At 32.4% G+C, this 11,625-nt stretch overlaps 1 protein-coding gene across 3 annotated transcripts; it reads left to right on the forward strand.

The window, feature by feature from the left end:
* The first annotated feature begins 1,270 nt into the window (after window positions 1-1,270).
* LOC114880687 (stress response protein NST1-like) lies at window positions 1,271-11,300 on the forward strand. Of its 3 annotated transcripts, XM_046287117.1 has the most exons (5): window positions 1,271-1,379; window positions 4,974-7,433; window positions 7,551-7,671; window positions 8,701-9,106; window positions 11,021-11,300. In XM_046287117.1, exons 1-4 carry the CDS (start codon window positions 1,352-1,354, stop codon window positions 8,882-8,884), a joined length of 2,793 nt encoding a protein of 930 aa, XP_046143073.1. In that variant the 5' UTR covers window positions 1,271-1,351; the 3' UTR covers window positions 8,885-9,106; window positions 11,021-11,300. The 3 variants fall into 3 exon arrangements, with proteins under 3 accessions (XP_046143073.1, XP_046143071.1, XP_046143072.1); XM_046287115.1 differs by having other exon boundaries at window positions 4,974-7,671; XM_046287116.1 differs by having other exon boundaries at window positions 4,974-7,671; window positions 8,701-9,093.
* The last annotated feature ends 325 nt before the right edge of the window (window positions 11,301-11,625 follow it).

Consider the following 11,625-nt stretch of genomic DNA (forward strand, 5'->3'; position numbering starts at 1 on the left):
TAGTATGAACTACAGAAATCTGGCCCAATGGCGGGCCAGAGTGAGTGACTTATTGTTAGGTGCAATGGTCGGCGGACGAGCAAAGTGCAAAGAACAGGATGAGTAAGCGGGTACAGGAGGCTAAATGAGTTGGTATTTGGAAAGTATGATTAAGATGTCTGTGGCAGGATGATTCTAACATGTTTGTGCTACGGTATCTGTGTTGGCGGAGAGATGGTCTTATGTATACATCACCACCACTTGCGCATAAACGTTTACACGGGAAAATTTGATACAATGTTTACTTTGTTATTGGTACTTTTCAGTTACGTGCTAAATTTTATAATATTTAATATTATAAACATATATTATATTACTTTTAATAATAATATCGTGAAAATTAGGATTGTGAGAATTCCTAATTTCCCTATATCTATCTCTATTTTCCCTAGGGAATTCTGATTTGATCAAGATTGTACATAGCTTATACAATTACTAGGTTATCTACATATTTGATTTTTCTTTTCCCCATAACAACGGTTTAGGACAGGCTTAGAAATGAAATAGTCTTTTCGTCCTATATTCAGAAGTTACAGCCCCTTTCTCCCACCAAGTATCTCGGGCCCCGCAACAACCGCAGTCCTCGATACACCTCAGGCGCGTGCCATATGAAGCGCGCCTAGCACATTAAGGCTACACTTGTATCAATAGGTTTCCCAAATCGAATTTTCCCAAATTTGATTAAAATTTTGATAGTGAAATTTAGAATATTTTCCAAATTTATTTTTTAACGCAATTTATTATTTTTTTATTTTTTGTACGACAGAAAAGATTCTAATGCGACGAAAATCCTTATCACACGACACAGTGGAAACACTGGGTATTTCCCGGGGTATTCCCCGTAGGGAATTCCACTGACAAAAACAAACGCATCAATAATACTCCATGGGTGATGTGGAAACCTATTGATACGAGTGTAGCTGTAATGCGCCAGGCGCGATTCATATGGCACGCGCCTGAGGTGTACCGAGGGCTATGGTCGTTGCGCGGTTTGGGCCGCGCAACGGCAGAAAAGGGGCGGAGCTTCCTTAATTCCTTAGCCTGCTTTAGGATATGAAACTTTAGAAAATACATGATAATTAACAAAACGGACAGGTTTCCTTATTGACAACCGCATAAAACGATCATGCACGACCCGTAAAAGATATCACTTGACCTACAGCTTGTAGTAGGAGAATAAGCTTTATCGTTTCTCTGACCTTTTATTTCTCTTTTCGCTAAACTTTGCCAGGTCGAGGTTAATTTGTACTTTTGCGTTTACCATTTAAAATGCTTTCTCAGTCGACAGTTAGTATGTAATTGATCGTTCATCATGAAGGAACACAAGAGCATCAGCAACGGTGAGTTTGTTTTTCATAAGTTAACTTTGCTATAAACTTTATAATACACAGAAGAATACGTGTGTCGTTCTACATTGTGTCGCACATTTGAGTGATCGCAAAAATTACATTTTTTAATTTAGTGAAATTAAATTATTCTTTAATTGTACCGTTGGATGCAAGGCCCTCAGTGCCAAAAGTATATCTGAAGATTACAGAATTAGATATTTTTCATATATAGTGAATTTTTCTACAGTGTTTGAACATTTTATACCTCAATAAATTAATAAATTAATCAATAAATCATATTTTAATTATGGTGTACTATTAAACCCTTTTTACATAAAGCGTTGAGATATGAAGAACAATATTATATTTTTAAATTATATTTTTTTATTATTGATTTAATATTTAAATATTATCTGAAAACACTGAATACACCTATGTACTATTAAATTCTGATTTTGACCCCTTCTGTTATCTAATTGTAAAAATAAAGTAAGGTATTTATTTTCAAAACGAAAATTAATTTTATTTCTTTTGTACAAAAAATGCATCTTTTTCATGTCTGTTTCCACAAATACACTATAAAAAAGTACTATCTGTTTCCACTGTTAAGCGTCGAATTAAATGGGGATCTAAGGAGGCTACAGATCCGGACCCCATTTTGCAAAGAACCCTGTTATAAATCTTTCATCTACTATATAACAAAATATCGCATGAAATTTTTTTTTATTGGTGTTCTTTTCTGTGATTGAATGTTATTGAATTTTATTTAGAATAAATTTCAATTCTTGAACCAAGGGGGTTCTTGAAGATAGACGTGGGCCCCTACCACTTCTTAATCCGGTCCTACCACTGTTGATATGTATGTATTTGGTGTAGATAAGAATTAAAGTCAGTCGGTTAACATTGATTTCCAAAAATGACTATAGTGTCGTTAGTAATTGTAAAAATACCGCAATTAGAAGTTATACTTATGTAAAAAAAGATAAAAAATTTAATCATGCATTATGCTGAAAAAGGTCATTCTTGCATCCAATAGTACTATTGTAATTCAATTAAATATCAATTAATATTTCAAATTTATGTATAAATCAAAATTTAAACTTGCAATTTAAATACACTTCTGAAAATTAATGAAATGTGACATCAAAAGATTTAAATAAATGTTGTAACAACTTCAGATTATTATGTACGTGTCATTTGAACTCTGATATATGCTTCTGATAAGTGAATCAAGTCAATTTTCAGAAAGCAAACATACATGTCGTCGTCATCCTATAATTTCGTAAACAAATAGTTTATTACGTTTGTTTTTTTAAAGTTTTAAATAATCTTTAATGTACGGTTCTGTAAATGTTAATAATATGCATTGATATATTATGATACCAAATTGCAATACAAAATTAATTATATCAAATGCAATTAAAATTTTTTAGCAAATACGTAAACTATGGACATTTACATCGGGACGATTGTAGAAAACTTGAAATTTATTTACCAATATTTCTATCTAATTGTATCGTAATTAGTTAAGTCCACTTCAGTTATTTATACATTAGAAAATAAAACAATTACAGTATCTTATGATTAAATAATTTATTTTAGTTTGTAAAATAAGCAAATATAAAATGTTCTGAAGTATAATCTAATGAAGACACTACCAAGATACTAGAAACTACTATTATACTAACAATTTAATTCTACAATATGAATTAATTAATTAAAATTTCATAACTTTTGAGGATTCACCTTTAATTTTATATCCATGTCATTTATAGGTATAATTTATTCTATATTATCTTATGTAATTGACTCTGTTGTTCTTCTCATCGTCAGATCTACATATGTATATGATCTGAAATGAAAATCACATTTACGTAGGCATTATGTTTTCAAATATTTCTTCTTAATATTCAATGTATTTAAAATGTTTGTTTATTTCTTTAGTATTTCACATTCCTGAAGTACAAATTGTTTCGAAAATTTAAAATATGGAACATGATTTAAATGTCGCTCATTTGCTGCAATAGTGACCTAACCTAAAAGTAAAGATTTTAGCGTCATAATTTCGTAAGGGTAAATTATAATGCCAAATGGATATAATGAAGCGTCGAATCTGTATAAAAGTGTAGAGTCAAAAAATTTTCCATTCATCAACTCTTCTTGCACATGCTTTTCTGTAATAGATATCAAAGGTTCGTCCAAAAAGTCGGCAACGTGTGGAATTTGGGCACACTAATATGCTTTTATTTTTCAACTTATTTACAATTCAAATCTTGCTACCGTTTATGAGAAATACATTCACCTACTTGTCACTGTACACCAGTATGTATAAAAATAACCGATAAATTATTCCTTAATCATACTCGTTATACACATCGCTAAATTAGTCTTGACATGCGTAATAAAAATACATATGTACATAGTTTTATTTATAGTTCATTACATTGATATTGATATCTCTGCAAATCCAAATACTCTATTAAGTTTTTCCTATCAAGTCAAATAATTTCCATATGAAACATTTTGTCGCATATTTAATAGTTAACGAAATGATAACATGTACCTGATGTATATACACTTAAACCAGATATACTGTATTTCTTTTATGATTATATTTTTTTAGTGCGATATTTAATTAGTAAATATTACTTCTGTTGTATCCAAAACCTATCATTTTCTTAAAACGTCATACTGATGATCACCAAGACCTCCTGACCCAAAGAAATACGAACGTGAAGTATAAATAAGAACAACGTAGTTAACCCCTTCGCCTATAATTTTTTCGATAATTGCGTCAGTCAGAGTTAACTATTCATTGCTTCAGTTTGAAAATAAATAAAGAAATGTGTGCGTAGCATTCAACGATCCTTAATAAAATTAAACTAATGGCCTTTACCACATTTGAACTGTAAGTTACGTCACGAGTGCGACACGATGCGAAAGAATTTAATTTTCCTTTCATACGTCATACATATTGATAGTCGACTCTCGTTATATTGCCACGTGAGCGATTTGACCTTCACATGGATTTTCAGGCATACTAGTGCCATTTATAGCCTATGAAGATGGTATATTTCTATCTCTCCTTTTTCCCCTTTCAAATGAGAGTTTTGGAATTTGAAAAATTTTTTCGCTCTTGCAGTGCCAACCGCGGCAATGTAACAAGAGTCTATTGTATATTGAGGGTCAACAGGAGTAACGGCCCAAGTCCTAATGGGAGCTATTTCGGGGGTATTATTCGGGGAAACTGAAAATTTCCAGGGGATTCTTGTCTTTCCTGCATGGAAAAACAAGGACAGCGCAATAATTGAGCAGCCATATTGACACAAAACAATATTTTTTCATGACTCTTTTTTCAAAATATTTTTTTACAATTACCCTGCGCCGTGCAAAGCCTGATTTTGCTTTTAAAACCTTATAAAAAATACGTCGATGTAGAAGAAATATTGTAAGTGCTCTGAACCTATGCTTCTTTTGAACATTTCCTGTTGTTACTTTTCTGTATTTCATTTCTACTCCGCCAGAGGTGCTACTGTCACTCCTGTTGCCCCTTAAAATTGATAAAATTCATAAGTTTACTTCACCTTTACATTCTGTTTATCTCAGATAAGCTCGTCAGCTTAGAAGATGGGTTAATTCCCAATATAGAGACTTCCTACGTTAAACGTATGGTGAGAACAACAAATGGCTGTAAACAATTGGTACAGTGCATAAAATTTCTGTTGTATTTTGAATTGTTGCTATTCGTCGGATGGGCTTTTTACACCATAATGGAAACATATACTGTTGAATCAATGGAGCACAAAATTACGGACAGTATTCGAGATTCGGAATCGCACAACTCACACTCTCGACAATTACCTTACGAAGAAACGACAATCATACCTAGCAATTTTCTTGCGGAAATGGAAAATTTATTACAGACAGAAAAGACATTGGAGAAAACCCTTGAGGAACAATTTAATAAACAACTACACAGTGTTGAAACTGGTATGAATTTTGTCACAACGACAGAAGAACCTAATTTGAAGAAGGTCGAAGAAGATAACATCAGAGCCAAACATTCTCCTTTATTAGTGACTAAAGTTCCAAGATTACTAGTAGAAGAACTTGAGAAAGATTTCGAGACCAATGAATCCGAAAGTTTATTACCGATAGAAGACGCATTGGAGAAAATTCTTAAGGAACAATTTAAGAAACACAGTGTTGAAACTGATATGAATTTTGTCACAACGACAGAAGAACCTAATTCGAAGAAGGTCGAAGAAGATCACATCAAAGCCGCACGTTCTCCTTTATTAATGACTAATGTTCCAAAATTGGTAGTAGAAGAACTTGAGAAAGATTTCGAGACCAATGAATCCGAAAGTTTATTACCGATAGAAGACGCATTGGAGAAAATTCTTAAGGAACAATTTAAGAAACACAGTGTTGAAACTGATATGAATTTTGTCACAACGACAGAAGAACCTAATTCGAAGAAGGTCGAAGAAGATCACATCAAAGCCGCACGTTCCCCTTTATTAATGACTAATGTTCCAAAATTGGTAGTAGAAGAACTTGACAAAGATTTCGAGACCAATGAATCCGAAAGTTTATTACCGATAGAAAATGCATTGCAGAAAACCCTTGAGGAACAATTTAAGAAACAATTACACAGTATTGAAACTGATATGAATTTTGTTACAACGACAGAAGAACCTATTTCGAAGAAGGTCGAAGAAGATCACATCAAAGCCGCACGTTCTCCTTTATTAATGACTAATGTTCCAAAATTGGTAGTAGAAGAACTTGACAAAGATTTCGAGACCAATGAATCCGAAAGTTTATTACCGATAGAAAATGCATTGCAGAAAACCCTTGAGGAACAATTTAAGAAACAACTACACAGTATTGACACTGATATGAATTTTGTCACAACGACAGAAGAACCTAATTCGAAGAAGGTCGAAGGAGATCACATCAAAGCCGCACGTTCTCCTTTATTAATGACTAATGTTCCAAAATTGGTAGTAGAAGAACTTGAGAAAGATTTCGAGACCAATGAATCCGAAAGTTTATTACCGATAGAAAATGCATTGCAGAAAACCCTTGAGGAACAATTTAAGAAACAATTACACAGTATTGAAACTGATATGAATTTTGTTACAACGACAGAAGAACCTAATTCGAAGAAGGTCGAAGAAGATCACATCAAAGCCGCACGTTCTCCTTTATTAGTGACTAATGTTCCAAAATTACTAGTAGAAGAAATTGAGAAAGATTTCGAGACCAATTATTCCGAAAGTTTATCCCAGATAGAAAATGCATTCGATAAAATCCTTGACGAATTATTTAATAAACAACTACACAGTGGTGAAACTAATATGAATTTTGACACAACGAGAAAAGAACCTAATTTGGAGAAGGTCGAAGAAGACCACATTAGAGCCAAACATTCTCCTTTATTAGTGACTAGTGTTCCAAGATTGGTAGTAGAAGAACTTGAGAAAGATTTGGAGACCAATGAATCCGAAGATACTAATCCTGATTCATCCAAGTCGGAAGATACTAATTCTGATTCATCCAAATCAGAAGAACCAAGTCTGGTATGGAATTTTGGTTTCCTTCCATTCCCGAACATTTATAATATTAAAGCACAATCAGAATCGAGCCCGAATGACAGCGACAAATCGGAGAGTACAGAAATTGTAGAAGAACTTTTAGAAATGGATAACCATAGAGCAACAGATGGTATTGACAAAGAGACCGCTGTCTTAATAGACCAGATATTGTTGTCATTAATATTACAGGAAGCTCGTCGCGACGGCCAAATAATGAACATTTCAGAAGATGACATGAACCCTAAACTTCAGGACTCGACGTTTGGCGAACAGTTCTATGGCATGGATGGAGACGATACACGTCTAATGACATCATTTCAAACCGATTCTGGAAGCGAAGATTGGAAAGATGATTCTGTTTACGATGATATCATCATTAATCGAAGTGTTCGTGAAAATACGAACGACAGAACACCAGGAGATTTTAATGAACAAAATCATGAATTCACTCCGATGATTGGAGGTGATTTTATTGAAGTAAATCCAAATACGAATGTCGATGACATACAAGCTGTTATAAGAAGTTACTTAAATTCAAAGCAAGGCGAAGTTGGAAGGGGTGAAATATTTTCATTTCCAGATGCTAAATCTGGGGAAACTGCGAAACAGAATTTTGAACCAGACATGTCTTCGTGGATATCTGGGACAGACGAAGTATACGATCCACCGGTATTCACTGGGGCAGATATCTCATGGGCCAAGTATGAATTTCTCATAGCTTCAAAGTCTAAGTTCTGTTCAACGCTTAGACAATGCAAACCAAAAGCGATGCCAAATGCCATTTAAAAGCAGTTTTTTTTTTCACACGTACTATTTTTCGCTCGCAAGAGCTTAGGTGGAACGCGAATTTCATAGCACTTCTTGTCAACGGAAGACATTATAAAAGGTGATCCAAAATTCATGGTACAAATGGAAACAGAGTGATTCCATGGCTTAAAATAGAACGAAAATCAAGAATAACGAAATTGCATGAGAGGTTTTCTTCTAAAGAAAAATGCATTTAAGAATAAGTTTAAGTACACGTCTACTTAACTAATAACCGATGTTACCGATTCCATTATAGGACGTTGCTATGACTATTTTTACACGTTACACGTTATAAACAAAGATAATAAAGTAACCATTGTATTGTTTATTGAGCTTAGTTTATTTGTTTAGTGTAGATTTTTTAAGCAAGATATTGTTCAAAATGTTAACAATTTTCTCGTATACAATATTACAGCCTTCGAACTAAATATCTCACTGTTTACTGCGTATCCCAAATTTATATTTTTACCATGTTTTAAATGTTCAAGACTCACGATGTCTTCAGAATAAACTATTCTTTTCACGTTTCCCCACAGATAAAAATCGAGAAAATAATAAAAAATAATCCGTGGCATCGGTTAATAATTACGCACATACGTATTTAAATTGATTTTCAAATGCATCTATCTCGAAACCGAAGCCTCCAACGCAATTACGTTATTCTTAACTCTCGTCTTGTTTTAAACCATGGAATCATCCTGACTCCATTTGTACCATGAATTTTGGACCATCCTGTATACTCACATAGGCATTTCCACTCCGGCATGTCCCCGTTACAATAGAAAACTGTGTGGGTGCGTATGTACGTGTGAAAAACAACGGCCTTCAAGTAGCAGTCGACATCGTTTTTGGTTTGCGTTGCGAGAAAATTATCTTGTAGCGTAGAAATATTCTTGTAATCTTTAATTTATTTATTGTTACAGATCAATAGATAAGAGGGGTATTTCTGATGTAAGCATGAATCAAGAACTTCCATACATGCGTGTGGAAAATGTAGAAGGATTCGATGAGCGTTTAGTACCACAGTTTCCTGACAAATTAAATCAAAATAATGTAATGAGTAGACTGAGACCGGAAATTGCGGAGACGTCGTATCGCCGCCGCTAAAACCTTATTTTAACTGCCCCGCCCTTTTTGCATCTTTCACATGTCATTCTACTCGTCTTGTGATTCTATTACAGATGCACACGCATGAGTAAAATTCTATGAACTAGTAAGAAAGGTTTATGTGAATATCTTAAAATCTTGTAATTTCCACCAAGAACGACAATCATATTCGTATTAAAGGGCGGGGGGTTAAAGTAAAGTTCAATCGCGTAAGTAACGAAGGTACATATAATTATTTTTTAATATCTAAAGACTATAGAAGGTATAATAGAATAGGATTAATTGGGATTGTTACATATTAACCCTATATGCTCCTAGCGAAAGCTATCTGTATGGACTAAGGATGCATATATGTTCGAAAATAATTTTCTTGTATAATTTCATTTGGTGTACAGGAATTACAATTATAACTTAGTTGCGCCTTGCGTATTTAATTAATATAGTTCACATTAGCAAAAAAAAGTAACCCATCCCCAACGATCGCAACCGCTGGGTGCATGCCGTCCACGCGGATTGCTTCTACCGGAAGTATTCAGGTACTCAAAGGGTGAAATGTTAGGTTTTAGACTATAGAAAGTCTTATACAATTTGCTATTACACAAGTATCACAAAATAATAATTATTACATATCAGTTTAATTGGTTTAAATGGTCAGAGTTAACCATGACCAAAACTTACAAAATGTATACAAGGGTATTGACCTAAATTTGATTGTATAACTTTAAACGAAAGGGTTTCATATATTAAAAACACAATTTTTTAAGAAGCAGTATAGGATTTAAGAAATAAAAATAATATAAAATGCAAAATTTAATTAAAATTGAGGCTTTCTTTATGGTCCGTCTTCTGAAGGTTAAAGCTAAAGGTTTGATAAAAATATCTACATAAATGTTTCAACAATATTCTTGATATAAAACTGATTGTTAACTGCAATAAACACTAGCTTATACCATTTTTTTTAAATAGAATTTCATCAAACTTATATACAAGGTGTTTGACAACAAGTAGAACAAATTTTAAGAAATGATTTTAATGATCTTAAGAAATGACTGTGCCACCTGCGAGACTTTTTGTCATCGGTGGACAGTATGTGTTTGAAATATCTTTTGAATATGTAAACATGCATAAATAATCAAGGTAAAGAAACTAATTAAAATACGCAGTGATAATGAGCGCCACATTAGGGTATCAAAATCGGCAATTTGATTATCGATCGAGGAATTGATGTTTCGACAAACTGCATTATCAATCAAAAATGCATGTGGTGAGGAGTATTCCCTATGGCTGAATGGGACGCGAAAGTAGAAATGGAGTTCTATGTTCTACATTCAAAATTATTTTATTACCTACATATTCGAAATGTCTTTGGATTTCTAAACATTTATTAAATATTTCGAATATTTAATAATACTAATGGATGCACAGCCTTATTTTTACATAGTCTTATTTTTAAACCTTCCTTAACCGTAGAAACAATCGCCATTTGCGTTACCCCATAAAAATGAATTTAACGTTGGTAAATCAAGTGATAGAGGTAACTACAAAATCAGACCACATAATTATAGGATTACATAAAACATAAACTGATGACTATTGTTTCTATAACAAAGGAAGGTATGAAAATAACATGTATTACCTGTGCATCAGTTACTTCATTAGTGTTATTAAATATTCAAAGTAATACAGTAGATGCTCGCTAATTCAATTATCATGTACTTCCCCGTAAAGAATGCCTCATACTCACTAACTGAATATTAGTAATATGTGAACAATGAATATTTATAAATTTATGACATATAAAAATATAAAAAGAGTACTTCTAAGAATTACTTCTTAGAATTACTACGAAGAATTACTTCTAAAAAATAAGTATAACATATTCAGAATATGCAAAATGTATGAAATATAAGAAACAAAGGGATACTTTTGCTTAGCTTAAAAAAAAAGAATGTGTGTTTAATAAATAAATAAAGAAATAAAATATTATATTGTAGCACTTATAATAATTAAGTTTCTCTATTGAGATTAAAAGACGTGAATTTTAATTTCAATATAACTCTATTTCAAATGTAATAATATACATATTCTGCATCGTAAGGTATTTTATAGCTAATGATAAATATTTAATAATTTCAGGAAGATCATTACATACTCTGATAGAAGATGAGAAATCTGCATCTCTTTCGGATAATTTCATCCCTGAGGAAAAGAATTTATTACCACGACAAATTGCAACTGTTTGTATTTACGAGCAACAACTAATGAAAATCGATTTTAACGAATTTTAACGATTTTAGCGAATCTTTATTTAAATCAATTATTTTATTTGAACGACGATTATATCTCACAAGAGTTTCCATCGGATTATTTAACAAAATAAAGAAAAATAAATTATTTCTTAAGATTTAAAAGCAAATTTTTTATATATTTTTTAACCAAATATATATATAACTCACTGTATACCTACTTTAAAATTATAAAAGAAACTTTTACAAAATTTTTTCACCTTTTTTTTTTAATTTAACCTAACCCAGAATTCAACTTCCCTAATTAGCATTAAACGTGTTTATAATTACAAATATCACTCGTAAAGCTTAGTAGCATTTGACAAAACCATGTCGCAAAATAATTAATGCATCATTCGCACAACTGCGCATGGGCCTTGAACTTATTTATGCTAATATGTAACGATTTACACCAGAGTTAGTCTGATAACGTTTCTATACGTCGGCTAATAGGCA

Source organism: Osmia bicornis, chromosome 9 (assembly GCF_907164935.1).
Source record: "Osmia bicornis bicornis chromosome 9, iOsmBic2.1, whole genome shotgun sequence".
Classification (NCBI taxonomy): domain Eukaryota; kingdom Metazoa; phylum Arthropoda; class Insecta; order Hymenoptera; family Megachilidae; genus Osmia; species Osmia bicornis.

Bases quoted from the DNA above. Each gene is read 5' to 3' on its own strand.
- LOC114880687 (XM_046287115.1), top strand. From the start codon at position 1,352: ATGAAGGAACACAAGAGCATCAGCAACG. The intron at 1,380-4,973 runs GTGAGTTTGTTT...TGTTTATCTCAG, and splicing joins ACACAAGAGCATCAGCAACG to ATAAGCTCGTCAGCTTAGAA. The intron at 7,672-8,700 runs GTATGAATTTCT...TTATTGTTACAG, and splicing joins GCAGATATCTCATGGGCCAA to ATCAATAGATAAGAGGGGTA.